The sequence below is a fragment of the Gopherus evgoodei genome, chromosome 1, assembly GCF_007399415.2.
Source record: "Gopherus evgoodei ecotype Sinaloan lineage chromosome 1, rGopEvg1_v1.p, whole genome shotgun sequence".
NCBI lineage: Eukaryota > Metazoa > Chordata > Testudines > Testudinidae > Gopherus > Gopherus evgoodei.
The window spans coordinates 214,664,192-214,684,894 of record NC_044322.1 but is presented as its reverse complement, the minus strand read 5'-3'; the positions used below and the strand labels follow the sequence as shown (position 1 = coordinate 214,684,894).

Genomic DNA, 20,703 nt, shown 5'->3' with positions numbered 1-20,703 from the left:
CAGATTGCAATAGTCACCCACTTCTCCACTGACAGGGCAGCTCTCAATCTCTTGTTCTTGTGCCACAGGGTCGGGACGAGCTCCCCACACAGTCCCATGAAAGTGGCTTTTCTCATCCTAAAGTTCCGCAGCCACTGCTTGTCATCCCAGACTTGCAGGACGATGTGATCCCACCACTCAGTGCTTGTTTCCCAAGCCCAAAGGTGGCGTTCCACGGTGCTGAGCATGTCCGTTACTGCCACAAGCAATTTAGTGTCACACGCATCAGGCGAATCGATATCATCATCGGACTCCTCACTGTCACTTTGGAGCTGAAGGAATAGCTCAACTGCCAAACGTGATGTGCTGGTGACATTCATCAGCAAGGTCCTCAGCAGCTCGGGCTCCATTTCTAACAGAAATCGTGCTGCAGACTCACAATGGCACCAAACTGCTGGGATGTGAAGCGATGCACCATGGGGCATTGGGACAGGAAGCGGAATGACCCGCACCCTTCCATCCCCTTCCTACAACCCACGGAGCTAAAATGGAACGAGGTGCTCTGTGGGATAGCTGCCCACAATGCACCACTCCCAACAGCGCTGCAAATGCTGCAAATGTGGCCACACTGCAGCGCTGGTAGCTGTCAGTGTGGCCACAGTGCAGCGCTGTCCCTACACAGCTGTATGAAGACAGCTGTAACTCCCAGCACTGCACATCTCCAAGTGTAGCCATACCCTCTATTGTAAGTTAGGATCAGTCTGAACTATGGAATGGCTACCACTGGCCCATTACATCCGGGTGAGCGAGCAGCATTGAGCCTGATCTGGTCTGGCTCCCATCCCCTCTCCAAGGGTTGCAGCTGTCTGGGGGTACCTGCCTTCCACACTCTCCTCAGTCACACCTCATTCATTCAACAGGGCAATCCATTACAAAGTGGGGGGAAGATCTTAGTCTACTTCTAGCAAAAAGACATTTTTCTTTTACCTTAATTATACTACCTTAGGGTCCCGCTATAACATATAACCAAGGTTCAATACAAAGTCATATAAAAGTTATACAAAAATGCATAATGCAGAGATTTATCTACAACTGCATTGATTGACTGCTGTGTGCAGTAATATAGTGACCCCGGGTCTTTGAATGAGGCTTTATACTGGGGGGGGGGCAAGGGGGCAAGCAGCAAGTTGGAGGTGAGCGGGGGGGCAAGCGGCAGGTAGGCAAAGAGGCGAGCAGCGAGCCAGCAGGGGTTCTAGGAGTGGGCATGGGGGTCTCTGGCAGGGGAGGGAGGAGGTAAAAGGAGGTGAGTGGTGGGTGGGGGACTGACTAGGAAGGATGCAGCAAGCCAGCAGAGGGGTTCGGGGGTGAAGAGGGGAGTGATGGTGGGGACGAGCAGGGAGAGGGTGGGTCCTATTTTACTGCTGTGATCTGGTCACCCTATGCGCGTTGTTTCTTTCCTCCTCTACACTACAGGCTTCCACATACTGTCAGTGCCTTCCTAGTGTGCCATACGCCGTGAGATATCTCTTCTCTTTGTGTGTGACTGTGAGTGTTTCCCTTGTGTGTGAATTTATTCAACAAAATCTTGAGCTTCATAATGGATACCATGAGTGAAAAGAAAAAGAGAAAAACAGAATCAGAGCACAGAGTTTTCAACACTGAATGGATGAATAAAGACTTATGTACTGTTTCCAAAATACTGTGCCTCGTGTGTCGTGAAATGTTAGCAGTTCCGAAAGAATACAACCTTCAGCAGCACTTTGAAACTAAACATCCCAATCTCGTCAAACTGAATCCAAATGAAAAAATAATGAAAGCAGCCAGTTTAGTGAAAAACCTTAGGGGAGAACAGCAAATTTTCAAGAAAGTGAGCACTAAGAATGATACGGTTACTAAAGAAAGCTTTCCAATTTCTAAGGAAATTGCTGCTGCTGGGAAATGCTTCACAGAAGGCGAATTTTTAAAAAAAGTGTATGTTGATTGCTGTATCTGAGTCATGTCCAGAAAAGAGGGGAATATTTGAGAATATCAGTCTATCACGCATGACTGTACAGAGAAGAACAGCTGACATTTCTACTAATCTAAGTGATCAGTTGAAGCAGAATCGGTGACGTCCGCTTTGATTCCCCAGCTATGGATGAAAGCACCGATTTAAAAGACATCACCCAACTTCTTATTTTTATTAGATGTATTGATAAAAACTTCGAAATTACTGAAGAACTTGCTGGCATGTGTTCCATGACAGGTCGCACAACCGGAAAAGAAATCTCCAGTGAAGTGCATGAATGATAAGTCAGGATTAGATTTCACAAACTTGGAGGCCATTTGTACTGATGGTGCTCCAGCTATGTGCAGAAAAAATGTTGGAGCAGTTACTCTTCTTGAAGGATTTAACAGGAGACAAATAACCAAACAACACAACATTATGCATCAGCAGGTTTTGTGTAGCAAAGTCTTAAAATTTGAGCATGTAATGTCAGTGGTAGTTTCCATTGTAAACTACATCCGCTCTAGAGGACTAAAACATAAGATATTTCAAGCCTTTCTTGAAGGGGTAGATGCTGAATGCAGCAACTTAATCTACCATACGGAAGTGAGGTGGTTGAGCCAATGAAGAGTGCTCCAGCATTTCATTGCTTTGAAAGAGGAGGTAGCAAAATTCCTAGAAAATGGCTCAATAAAATTTCCAGAGCTTGAAAATGAGTCCTGGAATCAAGATTTCTTTTTCTTTTGTGATATCACAGCACACCTGAATGATCTCAACATTCAACTTCAGGGAAAAAATCAACTTCTATTTCAAATGTGTGCAGCAGTGAAAGCTTTCAAAATGAAATTGAAACTTTTCAGAAGTCAGCTGTCAAAAGGTGAAATGTGTCACTTTCCCACTTATGCACAGCATATCCCTCAGCACAAACGCGCCGAGTTAGGAGAAAAATACACAAAGTACATCAATCTTTTGATTGAAGAATTTGACAGAAGACTTACTTTGTCTAAAGAAGAAGACATCCAGCTGAAGCTGACTGAAGATCCCTTTTCTTTGGATCCAGAGGAAGTGCCACTAGATTTGCAGCTGGAGGTTACTGAACTTCAAGGTTTGGCAGTTTACCAAAATAAACACAGAGAAAGCAGCCTGCGGGCCTTCTACAAAAGTCTGGATGATGAAAAATACAAGAATCTTACTGAAGTTGCAATGAAAACATTCAGCATTTTTGGAAGCACTTACATATGTGAACAAACATTTTCCATCATGAACATGAATAAAAACAAGCAATGTTCTTCTCTGACTGATGACCATTTGGAAGACATTATGAAAATATCCACTTCAAATATGACCCCAGAATACGACAAGCTTGTTGCCAAAAAGAAATGTAATATCTCTCATTAAATTTGCAAGGTAATTATGAAAAGTACAAATGTTTTCTTTCAGTGGAATAGCTGTTCTTCATTTTTCCATGATTCATAAAAAAAATTAAAAAATTGTTTGCTTTAATTGAAAAATTCTTAAAGTATCAACTCCTCCCCACCAAAAACCCTTCCTTTTCAGCCTACAGCTGTTTCGGTGGGGCGGCACTGGAGAAGGAGGGTTTGTTTCTGCGGGGCGGGCAGGGCAGGGTTGGGGGGTTGTGTTTCAGGAGGGGCTGGGAGGAGTGGTGTTTCAGCAGTACTGAGCGGGGGGTCAGCCCTCAGCTGTTTTCTTTGGAGTAATATGGCCATCGCCGCTTTTCGAGTTGTGCGGGCCTGCTCTAGACCTTTCAGGAATCACACCGTCATGGGATGAGCAAAGACAGACTGTCCCTGAAGTGGAGGGTGGAATGCAGAAATAGCTGCCAGGTGCACCTTGACCGAAGACAGCAACAAGCCCTGAAGCTTTAGATGCAGCAAATAGTCCAGAATGTCCTGCAACGAAGACCCCTCAGGACTAATGTGCTTGTCCAATGGGAAACATGTAAAGTGCTTCCACTTGACCACATTGGTAACCCTGCTAGAAGGCTTCCTGCTGCCCAGCAGGACCAGTTGGACTGCCGCAGAGCACCTTTGCTCGTCCATGCTTAGCCACGGAGCAGCCACACCGTCAGGTGCAGCGATGCCAGGTTCAGGTGCAGCAGATTGCCGTGGTTCTGGGACAGCAGATCCAGACAGAGAGGTAACTGCAGCGGGCTGGCCACCAAAAGACTCAGCAGCCCGCCGAACTAGTGCTGGTGAGGCCACGCCAGGGCAATGAGAATGACCCACATTCTGTCTTGCTTCACCTTTAGCAGGACCCTGTGGATAAGCAGCACCGGCGGAAAGGCGTACATCAGCGCTCCCAACCACGACATCAGGAAGGCATCCGACAGGAAACCCTCGTCCCCACCGTACAGGGAGCAGAACACGCGGTACTTCCTGTTCTGTCTGGATGCAAACAGGTCCACCTGGGGAGTCTCCACCTGTCAGAAGATCAAGTTGACCACCTTCAGATGGAGGGTCCACTCGTGGCGAGAGGAGAAGATCCTGCTGAGGTGATCTGCCAGGACATTCCTGGTTCCTGGTAAGTGAGCAGCCACCACGTGGATGGCATTCTGCACCCAAAGGACCCAGAGGCGGAGCGTCTCTTGACACAGGGCCAAGGACCTGGCACCGCCCTTCCTATTGATGCAATACATCGCAGCCTTGTTGCTTGTGAGTACCTGCACCACCTTGCCTTTCAGGTGAGGCAAAAACGCCTGACAAGCCAGGCGCACCACCTTGAGCTCCCTGACATTGATATGAAGAGCTAAGTTGTGCCGCATCCAGCGACCTCGGGTGCTGAGCCCACCCAGGTTAGCTCCCCAGCCCAGATCTCACATGTCTGACACCAAGGTGAGTGACAGTGATGGGGACAAAAAGGGAACTCCCTGCAGCACTGACTTGGGGTTTAACCACCAGTTCAAGGATGAGAGGATGCGGTCTGGCACCGTGACTACTTGGTCTACAGGGTACTTGCTGGGAACATAGACCATTGCCAGCCATGTTTGCAAGGGTCGCAGATGAAGCCAGGCATGCCTCACCACATATGTGCACACTGCTATGTGCCCATCAGCCACAGGCAAGTGTGGGCCATGGTGATCGGATATCTCCTCATGTGAGCAATGAGATCCACCATGGCCTGAAAGCATGCCTCTGGAAGGAAGGCCCTGGCTTGTGTGGAATTAAGAACCACTCTGATAAACTTGATGTGCTGCACCGGTGTTAATGTGGACTTTTCTGTGTTTATTAACAGGCCTAGGTCATTGCAGGTATAGCGTACCAGATTGAGGTTCTCTGCATCTGTCCCAGAGACCCGCCCTTGATGAGACAGTTGTCAAAGTACAGAAAGATCTGGACTCCTCCGACATCTGAGGCAAACCGTTAGTGGTGCCATGCATTTTGTGAACACCCTGGGAGACAAGGACAGGCCAAAGGGTAGCACCATGAACTGGAAGTGGTGCCCTAAAACTATGAAACACAGGAACCGTCTGTGTCCTGGGAATATACAGACAAATTTCGGGAGGAGATAACAAAGGCCAGGAAGACCATGCAGAACTTCAACTTCTTGAGAGACTTGTGGAGGCCACGCAGGTCCAGAATGGGTCTGAGGCCCACCTTGGCCTTTGGGATTAGGAAGTATCGGGAGTAGAATCCTCTTCCTTCCATGTCCCGAGGAATCGCCTAAACAGCCCCCAACTGCAAGAGCTTGTGTACCTCCTGAACTAGGAGTTGCTCGTGAGAGGGGTCCCTTAAGAGGGACAGGGAAGCAGGGGGCAGGAAGAAGAGCTAGCCACAAACTGCAGGGTATAGTCCCAAGCTACTATGTCCAGCACCCAGCAGTCCGAGGTAACCTGCGACCAGGGTGAGCAGTAGGAAGAAAGATGGTTGAGGAAAAGACAGGCAGGATCCAGCCGGCTGACTGGAGCATCACTCTCGAGTGCACCCTCAAAACAATCACTTTTATACATACGCACACACAGTGCTTAGTGGGTCCAGGCTGGGCTGGCGAACGAGAGGGGGAAGGACAGTGATGGCTAAACCTGGTGTCCTTTCTCCTTGAAGATCCTTGCCGAGCTTGCCAAGGCCTCGATGGCAGTGGAGGCCAGAATGGCTTTCTGAGAGACTGCGGGGTATGCATGCCCAACGAGTGAACGGTAGCCTTAGTGTCCTTCAACCCATGTAGCCTGGCATCCATTTGATCAGAGAAGAGCCCAACTGCATCAAAGGGGGATCTTGAACTAAGGCCTGTCTCTCCTGGGATAGGCCTGCCGTCTGGAGCCAGGAGCTGCGACTTATAACCACAACCACTAAGACCACCCTTGCCGCTGAGTCCCATGCCATCTGCAGGGGACATCTGGCTGCCATGATCCCTTCCTCTACCAGGGTACCAAACTCCTGAACCTGACCCTCCAGACAGGAATCCTGGAACTTCCAGAGGCTGTCCCAGAGATTAAAATTGTATCGGCTGAGCAGGAATTGTAAGCTGGCTGTTGAACACATTTTTTTGCCAAATAAATCAAGTTTCTTGGTTTCCTTGTTTTTGAGGGTAGATGCGGTGGGGACCTGCTTGTCCTCCTCTTTGGGGGAGCGTGGATATACAAGTACTCAAAACCTTTGGCCAGCACAGAGCACGTTTTCTCGGCCTGTTTCCAGGTGGGTGGGATAGAGGATGGGCTCTACCATAGAGCCTTAGCAATCTTGAGGACCTCATCATGTACAGGTAGGGCAAACCGGGCAGGCATGGAGACCGAGAGGACTGTGAAAAGGTTGTCCTCTTGTTCTGCCATCTCCTGCACTTCCAGCCCCAATTTTTTGGCCACCCACCTGAGAAGGGCTTGGTGTTCTTTAAAGTCATCTGGGTAGCTGGCCTTGGAAGGTCCCGCGACCGCCTCGTCCGGGGAAGAGGAGGCCCTGGCTGCAGGTGAAGGTGCTGAGGGCTCGGCAGCCGCTGGAGAGGGAGGTTTGGGGAAGGGCACCGGATCCTACACCCAAACCTCAGAGCGAGCTTCTGGTAGCAGGTCCAGTGCCAGTGGGGCCATCAATCTTCTCTCTGACACGGCCATTGATGAGCACTGCAAAGGGGGCAACGTCATCACCGGGATGCCCCATGCTCCCCAATATGGCCACTGTGTTGGCTACTGGCCTTGCTGCCACTGCGTTATCGTGGACAGCAGAGCAGTTTCCAGTGCCCAATCCTGTCACTGGCTGATGAGTTGAACTGGGTGTCCACGCCAGAGGAACCACTCTCTGGTGACCAGGGAGAAGCCATCGATGCCTGGGTCTGCTTGCTGGTTGTGGCTACCAATGAGTGCTGACCAGGCGTAAGCAACCGGTGGCTATACCAGAGAGGATGGTCCTGGTGCCGGGAAGATCAGTGTTGGGGGAAAGGTGCCGCAGAGACTGGTAACGCAAGGGGGAACAGTCCCACAGTGACAGTGATTGAGACCAATGTCTAGATGCAGATCAGTGAGAGGGACAAAGACATCAGTCATAATATGAAGAGCGTCGACCCTGCACTGGTGAATAACGTCTCAGCATCTGGTGGGAGTGTTCGGGTGACCGGCGGCGCAGTTGCAACCTGCCACAGGATTGCTTTGCTGGTGACCTGTAGCACCCACCCGTCCCCGGAGGGGGTCTTAACATTGGCTTTCCCCCTCAGGGAGCTTTAGCCTGGTTCTGCGGCACCAAAGACATCATATTAGCTGGTGGAGACCTATGCCCTCTCTGTGCCTGGGCTTGGGATGATGGTGATGCAGACAGGGTGGTGGGTCCCATACCGCTCACCACAGTTGGTGATGGACCTTTAAGAGGGCTAAGAGCCCTAGCCGCAGAGGCACGCTCATGCTGCTCCAGAGAAGGCTGGTGGACAGGCCCGGTCCCTTTACCAGATGATCCCTGGATCTTCATGCTCGGCACCGGCGAGCGCTTCTTCACTTTCTTCTTTGGCACTGACAATGGCGAACGGTGTCGAGAGGACCCGGGCACCGGCAGCGCACTGCGCACGGAGGCCAAAGTACTCAATGCAGCCTGCACAGAGGGCTCAGAAGCTGGGCAGAGAGCGGACTCCATCAGGAGAGCTCTGAGGCGAATGTCCCTCTCCTTCTGAGTGCAAGACCAAAAGTTCTTACAGATCCGGCAACTCTTCTTGATGTTTGATTTCCCCAAGCACTTAAGGCAGCTGTCATGGGGGTCACTCAAAGGCATAGGCCTGCGACAGACCGAGCAGGGCTTAAACCCGGGAGCTTGGGGCATAGCCCATTTGGGGCAACGTCCTCTCTGGGACCTTAATTATCAGCTAACTATGTACTTAACACTTTTAAAAGTTTATTACAATCAAACAAAGGCCCGAAGGCCCGAAGTCCAATGGAAGAAATCACTAGCTCTTGACAAGCAAGAGAGGCGGTCTAACTGGCCACCACAGGCAGCAAGAAGGAACTGAGAGGGCGTGGGCTGGCAGCGCCTGATATACTGTGGCATGAGTGCGTCACTCCAGAGGGCGCTACAGCCAGCCCTATGGGTACCACTAAGGCAAAAATCTCCAACAGTCATGCACATGGGCATGCACACACTTAGAATGGAACTGACATGAGCAAGTATGTGAAGAACCTCTGTTCTCAGAGTTAGATCAGTCAGAGAGAGCTTATGTAAGAGCAGCCTACATAGATACATAGTGGCTTAATTGCTTTGCTTCAATATCAGCCTGATCCAAACCCCACTGACTTCAGTGGACTCATTTAGATTAGGCTTTATGTAAGCAAGCAAAGGCTGGATCCTTAAGATGTCAGTTTGCACATTTAAAATGCAATTTTACTGCATCTAAGACAGTAAAGGAACAATGGATCAAGTTCAAATGCTGACACGCACCACTGCTTGGACAGCGTGACAGAGAAGGTATGCTGGATTTTATATATATTCAGTGCTAGATCCACAAGGAAATTTAGGTACCTAAATCCAAAATTTAGATGATCAAAACCTCTGCTCAGCTGCTTCCTAATCCTGAAGCAGGGGTGGTGGAACAATCTGTATAGCGGGGGTGCTGAGAACCATTGAATCAAACTGTAAACCCTGCATATGATGGAAACCACTTCAAGCCAGGGGTGCAGCAGCAGGGCCGCCCAGAGGGGGGGAGAAGAGGGGCAATTTGCCCCAGACCCCGGGCTCCGCAGTGGCCCCCACGAGAGTTTTTCGGGGTCCCTGGAGCGGGGTCCTTCACTCGCTCGGGGACCTCAGAAAACTCTTGCGGGGCCGGGCCCCAGAGCTTCTTCCGCTCCTGGTCTTCGCTGGCGGGGAAGTCCTTCTGCTCCAGGGCGGAAGGACCCCCCGCCATCGCATTACCGCTGAAGCGGGACCTGCCGCTGAAGTGTAACCTGGTCTTCGGCGATAATTTGGCGGCGGGGGGCCCTTCCATTCAGGGACCTGCTGCCGAAGTGCCCCGAAGACGCGCGGCGGGGGCCTCCCACCGCCGAATTACCACCGAAGAGCGGGCTGCACTTCGGCGGCGGGTCCCACTTCGGTGGTAATTCGCCGGCGAGGGGCCCCCGCCGCGGGTCTTCGGGGCACTTCGGCGGCGGGTCCCAGAATGGAAGGGCCCCCCGCCACCGAACAGGGCTGGCTCTAGACATTTTGCCGCGCGGGGGGGCCCCCTGCCACTTGCCGGTCCCAAGGCTCCGGTGGACCTCCCAGGCATGACTGCGGAGGGTCCGCTGGTCCCGCGGCTCCGGTGGACCTCCCGCAGGCGTGCCTGCGGATGCTCCACCGGAGCTGCGGGACCAGCGGACCCTCCGCAAGCACGCCTGCGGGAGGTCCACTGGAGCCACCTGCCGCCGATGGCCCCAGGCCCCCGGAATCCTCTGGGCGGCCCTGTGCAGCAGCATGCCCAGAACCCCTAGTTTCAGCACGTTCCCTGCAGGGGCATAAATTCCCTTGGAACCTAGATTTCTGCTAGCAAAAGCCCTAAGACACCTAAATGTCTCTCAGTGGCCATGCACAAAGCTGCCTACGTCCTACTGCTGCTCAGCTGCTCTGTGCCTAAGCCACAGTGGGGTTCTCAAACTAAGCATTCCCCTGCCTATCTTGTCTGTGAGGCCCAATGCAGTAGTCATCCTCAGAGGCTGCCTAAGAACATGCTTACAGGACTGGACCCTGCACAAGGCAGAGCTGAAGAGTTGTTAGAGCATTCACCCAAGACGGGTGAGAACAAGCGTTTGCACCAGACCTACTCCCAACCAATGGGCTACAGGGTATTCTAGGGTTGGGGCTCTCTCAATGTCTCCCATTGAAGCTGTTCAACTTTGCATGAAACAGTTAAATATGCATTGAAGAAGCAATAGGAACTTGAATCTGGGTCCCTCACATGAGTGCCCTAACTAGCAGGCTATAGAGTCATTTTTCACTCTCTGGCCCAATCAATGAATGGTAAGGATATGTACTTGAGTGCTGAGTATGTGGCAGGGCGCTCCTCTTCCCCCTCAGTTTTTTGCTACAAAGGACTGCCTTTGTTCACAGCTGTGAATCTTGAGTGGAAGGAGACATCCAACTCCCTTTGAGGGGGTGGGACATAGGCATTTCTTACTAGTTAGCTTAAGCCTCTCCCTGAACAGCTTGCTGCCTTCCATTAATATCTTTCCCAGGCACTAAACTCTCCTTGTGAATTGTACAGGGAGCCTGGGTACCTAACTAAGGGCTGTGGAGTCCACTGGGTGGCAGAATGCCTAAATGTCAGCTGTTGCAACACTGAATCTAAGTCCACTGTGTAGAATCATAGGACTGGAAGGGACCTTGAGAGATCTAATCCAGTTCCTTGCACTCCTGGGAGAACTAAGTATTACCTAGACTATCCCTGATAGGTGTTTGTCTAACCAGCTCTTAAAAATCTCCAATGACAGAGATTCCACAACCTCCTTAGGCAATTTATTCCAGTGCTTAACCACTCTGACAGTTAGGAAGTTTTTCCTAATGTCCACCCTAAACCTCCCTTGCTGCAATGTAAGCCCATTGCTTCTTGTCCTATCCTCAGATGTTAAGAAAAACAAATTTTCTCCCTCCTCCTTGTAACAACCTTTTATGTACTTGAAAACTGTTATCTTGTCCCCTCTCAGTCTTCTCTTTTCCAGACTAAACAAACTCAGTTTTTTCAATCTTCCCTCATAGGTCATGTTTTCTAGACCTTTAAAATTTTTGTTGCTCTTTTCCGGACTTTCTCCAGTTTGTCCATATATTTACTGAAATGTGGCACCCAGAACTGGACACAATACTCCACTTGAGGCCTAATCAGCATGGAGTAGAGCGGAAGAATTACTTCTCATGTCTTGCTTACAACACTCATGCTAATACATCCCAGAATGATATTTGCTTTTTTTGCAACACTGTTACACTGTGGACTCATATTTAGCTTGTGATCCACTATGTCCCGCAGATCCCTTTCTGCAGTACTCCTTCCTAGGCAGTCATTTGCCATTTTGTATGTGTGCAACTGATTGTTCTTGCCTAAATGGAGTACTTTGCCTTTGTCCTTAATTAATTTCATCCTATTTACTTCAGACCATTTCTACAGTTTGTCCAGATCATTTTGAATTTTAATCCCATCCTCCAATGCACTTGCACCCCCTCCCAGCTTGGTATCATCCACAAACTTGATAAGTGTACTCTCTATGCCATTATCTAAATCATTGATGCAAATATTGAGAACCAGACCCAGAACTGATCTCTGCAGGACCCCACTCATTATGCCCTTCCAGCATGACTCTCTGGAATGGTTTCCCAACCAGTTTTGCACCCACCTTACGGTAGCTCCATCTAGGATGCATTTCCCTAGATGTAGATCTAGCCAGGGCCAGTGCAACCATTTAAGCGACCTAGGGGGTCACCTAGGGCGCTGGGATTTGGGGGGCACCATTTTCTTTGGCAGTGACTGCGGCGGCCGGACCTTCGGCCACCCGGTCGCCGCTGGCATTTAGGCGGAGGGAGCTGCGGCAGGGGAGCACAGGGAGGGCCACCTGCAGCAAGTAAGGGGCGAGGGGTGGCAAACAGAGGAACTCCCCACCCCAGCTCACCCCTGCCCCGCCTCCTCCCTGACCACGCCCTGGCTGCTTCACATCTCCTGCCTCCCAGGCTTGTGGTGCCTAAGCTGATTGGCTTAGTGAAGCGGCGACGGCGTGCTCAGGGAGGAGGTGAAGCAGGGGTGAACTGCTTCACTTCTTCCATCTCCCAGGCTTGCGGTGCCAATCAGCTTAGGCGCCGCAAGCCTGGGAGGCGGGAGAAGTGAAGCAGCGACGGCGTGCTCGGAGTGCTTGTGCGCAGAGCAAGGGTGAGCTGGGGCGGCGGGGGGGCCTCAGGGCGGAGGGTGGGGAGCTGCCGCAGGGAGGGGAGTGGTGCCTCAGGGCAGGGGGGGAGCTGCCACAGGGGGGCGCAAGGTGGAAGTTTTGCCTAGGGCGCAAAACATCCTTGCACCGGCCCTATATCTAGACCAGGGGTAGGCAACCTATGGCACGCATGCCAAAGGCGGCACACAAGCTGATTTTCAGTGGCACTCACATTGCGCAGATCCTGACCACTGGTTCAGGGGGCTCTGCATTTTAATTTAATTTTAAATGAAGCTTCTTAAACATTTTTAAAACCTTATTTACTTTACATACAACAATAGTTTAGTTATATATTATAGACTTCTAGAAAGAGACCTTCTAAAAATGTTAAAATGTATTACTGGCACACAAAACCTTAAATTAGAGTGAATAAATGAAGACTCGGCACACCACTTCTGAAAGGTTGCTGATCCCTGATCTAGCCTATAGTTTTTAGGTATGGGTAAGTGTATTGAATAAAACAAGTTTTAAAATTGTTTTGTTAAAGTTCTTTCCTTCTGCTCTCTTATGCACTGTATTCAGACCACTGTGTGCTGTGACTCTGTCTGATCTTACAAATTAGCTGGATTGAACCAGCTCAGTAGTTGGATGGGAAACTACTAAGAAAATCTAAGTCAGTGGTTTTCAACCTTTTTATTTGCAAATCCCTACAAAATTTCAAATGGAGGTGCAGACCCCTTTGGAAATCTTAGACCTAGTCTGTGCCCCCCCAGCCCAAGGGATCTGTGGACCACAGGTTGAAAATCACTGTTCTATCGTAACAACAAACTTTCCCGGACTTCTTAAACATTGTCTGCATCACACCTCTCCAGGGGTCTGCAGACCACAGGTTGAAAACCACTGCTCTAGGTGAAGCAGGAATGGCATTAGGCATTCATTATCATCATTCTGAATCCATATTGAACTAATTCCCCCACCTAGTATTAAAAGTCAGTATGCTTCAAGACATGCTGTTTTTAGATAAGGTGTAAAACAGATGCCCTGACCATGTGTTGTTATTAAAGTCCCATGCCACTTTACTGCTCAGGAGCACAAGTGTTTCCCCCCCTTTTGTCATAACCAAATTCCAAACTGAATATCTTACATTTTGCCTTCATGAAGTTTCAGTTGAATTCAATTTTTGTCATAATTTCCAATCTTAAATTGCTATGTAGTGTTGCTGTGCAAGGTTAAACATAAGCCACATCTCATCCCAGAACTGGCTATATTTCAATAGCGGAAGAAGCAATTCACATACATAGAGCTTAGTGCTAAAGACTTTGCCCAGTCTATAGGCAGTATTTACAGAAAAGTAACTGAATTTTGGTTGAGCAAGGATTGATTATGCAATTCAGGTTTGGGACCATAGGGCCAGGTTTCTTAAAGTATTTAGGTGCCTAAGGAGGAAGATAGGTGCCTAGTGGAATTTTCAAAAGTGCCTAGGCATCTAATGCCCACATATCTGCACCTTTAGGCACCTAAACACTTTTAAAATTTAGCTCACAGTAAGTGAAGTGCTTTGGGAGGGAGAAGGAAAGGCACAACAAAAATATAAGACTTCATTATTTCAAAACCCTTTTTTGCCACACATGACTGTAGTCAGACAATCTTATAAAAAAATTTGGTCACTTCCATTGCATTTGCTGTGACTTTAAGTGAAGTATATATATATTATTTATTAAACATCCATTATTCGTTGCCTGAATAGATTTGTGTATTTGTGATTTGGCAGCATTTGGAACTATAACTTGTATCGATCTTTCTCATTGTAAGCTCCCAAATAATTCTTAACATTTACTTTAGCTTATTCACCATTCATTCTCTTTACACCACACACTTCGATGGTCTTGTATTACTTAGCTTTTTGAGGAGCAAGTCTACTGCCTTCACATGGTGCCCCTCATCAGTCGCAAAAAGCAAAGATAACATAGATGGAATGCAGAATTGGAGCTTTAGTTCTTGCCATAAAAAGCAAAAGACAAATACTTAACTCTGTAAAGCATTTGGGTTACAAAATGTATTAAAGATACTACACACAGTAAAGATGTGTTGTATTTGATAGTTAGCTACAGCTATACTACTGAAGCGGTAAGGCACCTCACTTATAACTGACCAAGGTAACTGCTCCGGCATTGTAGATTTTTACCAGTTTCTTTTTGGCTTACCTTATACACTCCACTGATTCTGGCCTAGATTTTAAATCCTGGTCTTTGGCAGCCACTCCAAAATGAATGGGGAACAGTCCCCCAAGAATAATGTCTCCCTTCTTCTGTGCCCTTTGGTTTGGTCCGTAGGCAGAGGTGTTCCAGGTAAACACCAAGAGAATCAAACAGCAACTATAAAAAGTCATCATTCCTCTTTTCACAAGTGGATTACAGGACGCAAAAGTAAAAAAGATGTAAGAAAATAAATGGATCTAGTAATGTCTGACAAGTATTTCCTCTCCTAAGGCAGCACACTCTGGGTTGGGAGTGCATGTCAGCAGTACAATAAGCCACAAGATGGTAGCCTCAGGACTGGTATTTCTCCTGCAGTCTTCTCCATTGTACATTACTGATCCTACAGTCCTTGGTTCTTCAGAACTGACGTGTTATGTGGAGCCCATCTCTGAGACCTTCTGAAAAAGAATGAGATATAAAAAGTGACCAATTACACAAAAAATTGTTCTTTGTACTTTTGTGCAGTACCTTTTAATCATGTACCCCACTGCTTACTGTGTTATGCCTACTCTATTTCAGTTTTCATAGGAGAGCAAGGGTCACCACTCCTTCCAATATGTGGCATAAGCCTGGTTTTCATGGGTTTATCCTATTTCTTCAGCTACTGGAGTCCCAAACTCATGACAGTGTTACATCACTGCACCTCCACACCACAATGTTGCAACAATACATGGCAGATACAGGGGGAGGGATAGCTCAGTGGTTTGCACATTGGCCTGCTAAACCCAGGGTTATGAGTTCAATCTTTGAGGGGGCCATTTAGGGATATGGGGGAAAAATTTGTCTGGGGATTAGTCCTGCTTTGAGCAGGGGGTTAGACTAGATAATTGCCTGAGGTCCCTTCCACCCCTGGTATTCAATGACATGCAGCATATGAAACATCAATGGAAACTCTGTATGCATAGCAACACCAGTCCTAGCTAGACACTTACCAGTGCAAAATTGTACAGGGTCCCATGCATTCAAGAGTGGCCCTGCTTTTGTCAGATCCTCTTCCCAGGACACATCCGTCCCTATCCTCCACCCAAAAGCCCATAACAACTCACTTCTACTTTGAAAAAAAAAAACTGTTGGACTCCACCTCTTCTAGTTGCTGAGATGCTCCATGCCCTACTTCTACTTTATGAAATCTACATGACAATCCCCAACCCCTTAACAACACGTCCTCTGGATCCTCTCAGCTGCCAAATTCTCCCACCCAGATGTGCTAAGTGGGTTACAGAAGTCTGCCTGAAGATTTGTGTGTCTTACTTCACAATGAGCCTTGCAAAATCTAGAGTCAGCCCTATATAAACATGGGGGTAACTGGGGATCAGGGTGGAATATTACATCCCATTTAGGATAAGAAATATGACATAAAGCAAGTAGAGAATGGGAAACCCTATTTAAGTAAAGTAAGAACCAATCTACACCTTGGCCCAAAACTCAAACCAAACATATTTGATACTCAAAGAAATATGGTAAACTGTTTGGCTAGGGTTTTCCACTCCATTTTCACACAGTTCTTACCACCTTCTTGTTCGGGTCAGATTCCTTTCTCCCCAGCAGAAAGAAGCTAACGAGAAAATCTTTTCTCACAAGCCTTGCCACCCAATATGGCTTGGAAAACCATGTGGAATCAGGATACTTCTCCAAGATGAACCTTTGAGTCTTCTGAGGTTCACTGATCATACCATTCCTGGTTTAGTTACTCATCCTCCTTTGAGGCCTGCATCATGTTGGGAAGCTAAATATTGTATCTCTTCTGTGTTCAGAAGAGTTCTTTCTGTAAAATGTTAACAGACCTCCTAAGTTAAGAGGTGGCTTAATCACAGTCTGCACGTATGTACCTGTGCAAAAAAATCTGCTAATGGAAGGCTCTTCAATCTAGCAAAAGTATAACAAGATGCAAGGTCTGGAAGCTGAAGCTAGACAAATTCAGATTAGAAGTAAGGTGCACATTTCTAACAAGGTAATCAACCATAGGAGCAACGTACCATGGGTTGTGGTAGATTCCCCATCAATTAACATTTTAAAATTAAGATTGGATGTATTTCTACAAGATGTGATCTAGTTCAAACAGGGATTAATTCAAGGACGCTCTGTGGCTTGTGTTGTGCAGGAAGTCAGATTAGATGATCACAGCGATTCCTCCTGGCCTTATAATCTATGAATCTCTAAATGTCATGGACATTGTGTGAGATACATTTGGAAGTATCTCATGCATTCTCAATAAATTGCTTTTCTCAGGAAACAATAACAGACAGTGAAAGAGCTAAGAGTAGAGCTCAGGGACTCTAGGTTTGTAGTTCTGTGCACAAAGACTTGAGGAAGAAACTCTCTTGTTATGCATGTATATACAGAGGCACACACACATACACACAGTTATACACACAAACTCCTGTGCCCCGTGCACCTTTTTGTTTCTCACCTACTCTCCAAAATGTTGCCAGATGGCCCTTCATTTGTCCTTGTTTTCATGTATTGCTTGGTTTAGGTCTTCCATGTCCCTGCAGAGGATCGAAAAGCCAGGCCTAGTATCATAGGGAATCATGATACTACTGTGGGTTTGGGTTTTCTCCCTTTTGTCTTTTTCCTTAATTTTTCCTCCCATTTCTCACCACCATGGCTAGGCCACAACTCTCTCCCTGATGGGAAAGGCACGTGATTCTGCCTTCTTAAACCAGCTGCCGGCTGGAGTGGGGAGAGAAGGCTTCCTTTAGCCACCTGACCAATGTTTATGGTCAGGTTGCCAAGCTGTTCTCCCAAACTCTGCTGCACCTCCGAATGAAGAGGTTGGTATTAAACCTTCTCTACACTATACTCTGATATGGGACTTGGAGCTCTTCTATCAGCAGGCATCTGATTTCCTAGGCACCGTGGGTCATTGTTAGTTAGAGCTGGTCAAAAACTTTCCATCAGAACTTTCTGATTCAACAAAATCAAAATGTTTTGCAGGAATATCATGATTTTGTCAAAAATTTCAATGAAAAATTATCAAAACACTTTCAATAAGGTCAAAGTGCTTCATTTCAACTTCATTGTTTCAATTGTTACATTCAAATTGAAACAAAGAATTTCAACCTTGTCAAAATGAAACTATTTTTATAAACAATTTCACTAATTCTGAAATTACGCTTTTCAGAATTTTCATTTCATGGGAAATGTCAAAATATTGACTTTTTGTTTAAATGTTTCATTTAATTTTCAAGTTTGTTTTTACCTTTTGATTTTAAATAAAACTGAAGTAAAATTCCAAACAATCAATCATTTCACATTGAAAATCAAAACATTTCATTTTGAAAAAAATTCATCCATCTCTAATGGTGGAGTCCTGGGAGATGAACTCCCTCATAGGAGCACAGAATGTCAGGGTTGGAAAGGACCTCAGGAGGTCATCTAGTCCAACCCCCTGCTCAAAAAGGGACCAATCTCCAGACAGATTTTTGCCTCAGATCCCTAAATGACTTCCTCAAGGACTGAACGCATAGCCCTAGGCTTAACAGGCCAATGCTCAAACCACTGAACTATGCCTCCCCATGGAGGTGGCTAGAACTTCTTTCTCACTCTGGTCTAGTTCTCAGAAACCCTCCATCTAATGCACAACAGCAAATCCATGGGAATCTATAAGCTGACCATTGAGTCATATGAGCTGAGACAGGGACACACATTCCAGAAGGCTAGTACAGTTACACGACAACATATAGTCATGGCATAAACACAATCCTGAGAGATTTTACAGGAACACAAGCAATAAGGAAAAGGACGGAAGAACAGAATGATGAATGGAAATGTTTTGTTTGAACCAGCAGGTACAAGGTGTAGGATTGGTAACTAAACACACCAAGAGCGTAATATGTAACTTGTTTGTATCAATGTATAAAAGAAAAATCATAGGAGGGACATCATTTCTCCAGACAAGAGGGGCAGTGGAAAGTCCCACCACTGACTCATCTTAGTCCATTGTAACAGGCACACATGTTAGTGTTCCCGTAGAGTTTACCAGGCACTTACTTGGATCATGCTTTATTGCCAATAAACCTGATCAAGCGCCTTCACCACTGAACTGAGTTTGTGGTCTTTCTCAGTAATACTATCGAGGTCTGCTGAGCCAGCTTCCTACACAAGGCTGGGACAGCATATGGAGAGAGTACACATGCACACCAACTGACAACAGTGAAGTCCAAAAAGAAGTGAGAGGCAGACCCTGGGTGAAGATAACAGGAGGAAAGATGGGGGCAAAATCCAGGGAGTGGTCTACTATAGACCAGCTAATCAGGAAGAGCAGGTGGATGACGCATTTTTAGAACAAACAACAGATACATCAAAAACACAAACATCTGATAGCAATGGGGGACTTTAACTACTAAAACTTCCTGCATCTGAGGAAGTGGGTATTCACCCACGAAAGCTCAAGCTCCAAAACGTCTGTTAGTCTATAAGGTGCCACAGGATTCTTTGCTGCTTTAACTACTAAGAGATCTGTTGGAAAAGTAATATGGCAACATACAAAATCTCTAATAAATTCCTGGAATGTGTTGGGGACAACTTCTTGTTTCAGACGGTGGAGGAAGTAACACTGGGGAAACCATTTTAGACTTGATTCTAATAGGGAGGAATTTGTTGCCAGTCCAGACGCTGAAAGCAATTTGAATAAAAAGGATGATGAAATGATATATTTCATGATTATAAGGAAAGGAAGGAGTGAGAGCAGCAGAATAAGGACAATCGACATGAAAAAAGCAGACTTTAATAAACTCATAGAACTGGCAGGTAAAGTCCCATGGGAAGAAAATCCAAGGGAAAAAGGAATTCAGGAGAAATGGCAGTTTTTCAAAGAAAAAATAAAAGCAAACTATGCTGACGCGAAAGAATGTCCATCAGGAATTCTTTCATGACCTGAAAATCAATAAGGAATCCTATAAGAGTGGAAACATGGACAAGTTGCTAAGGATGAATATAAAAGAATAGTGCAAGCACATAGAGAAAAAAATCAGAAAGACTACATTATAAAATGAGTTAAATCTAACAGGAGACAAAAAAGTTAATAATAAAAAGTTCTATAAATACATTAAGAGCAACAGCAAGATGAAGGAAAGTGTAGGTACCTTCCCTAGCAGGAAAGGAGTGCTAATAACTGATGACATCAAGAAGGCAGAGGTGTTTAGTACATATTTTTCTTCAGTTTTCATTAAAAAGGTTAATGGTGGCCAGATGCTTAACAAAGTTAATATTAACAAGGAGGAGGAAAGAAAACAATCAAGAACAGGGAAAGAACAGATTAAAGCAGGGGTCGGCAACCTTTTGCACGTGGCCCATCAGGGTAATCCACTGGCTGATACTTCTTGCAGCTCCCATTGGTTAGGAATGGCAAACCGTGGCCATTGGGAGCTGCGGGGAGCCACGCCTGCGGACAGGAGTGGTGCCAGAGCTTTTGGCGCCCTAAGCGGGGGTCCTTCCACGTTCCCGGTTTTGGGACTGCCTAGGTCGCTTAAATGGAAGCGCCGGCCCTGCCTGCAGACAATCAACGTAAACAAAATGTCTCGCGGCCTGCCAGAAGATTACCTTGATGGGCCGCATGCCAAAGGTTGACGAACCCTGGATTAAAGAATATTTAGAAAAAATTTGATGTGTTCAAGTCAGTAGAGCCTGACAAAATTCACATTAGGGAACTTAAGGACCTAGTGGAAGCAATTTTGGAACTGTTAGCAATTATCTTTGGAGAACTCCTGGAGGATGAGTGAGATCCCAGAAGACTCAAGAAGGGCAAACACAGTACCTACCTTTAAAAGGGAGAACAAAGAGGGACCAGGGAATTATAGACCAGTTATCTTACTTTTTGTACCTTACTTTTTGTTCCAGATACCAGAACAAATTATGAAACAATCACTTTATAAACACTGAGTGGATAATAGGTTTATAAGGAACAGTCCATATAGATTTTTCAAGAATAAATCATGCCTAACTTATTTCTTTCTTTGACAGGGTTACTGGACTTGTGGATGGGGGGAACCCATGATATATCTTGATTTTAGAAAGGCTTTTTGACTCAGTCCCACATGACACTCTCATAGGCAAATCAGGGAAACATGGTCTACATGAAATTACGATAAGGTGGATGCACAACTGGTTGAAAGATTGTATTCAAACAGCAGTTGTCAATGGTTTGCTGTCAAAAAGGGAGGGCATTTTTAGTGGGG

General features: G+C 46.8%; 1 protein-coding gene across 3 annotated transcripts in view; it reads right to left on the bottom strand.

Annotated features, from left to right (window-relative positions):
• The window catches only part of CASR (calcium sensing receptor), a 190,409-nt gene that overhangs the window by 100,545 nt on the left and 69,161 nt on the right, over positions 1–20,703 (bottom strand). For all 3 annotated transcript variants that reach the window (XM_030535075.1, XM_030535095.1, XM_030535085.1), the window contains one exon: positions 14,471–14,922. In XM_030535075.1, the coding sequence (XP_030390935.1) occupies positions 14,471–14,658 (188 nt within the window). In that variant the 5' untranslated portion in view covers positions 14,659–14,922. The remainder of the gene's footprint in view (positions 1–14,470; positions 14,923–20,703) is intronic.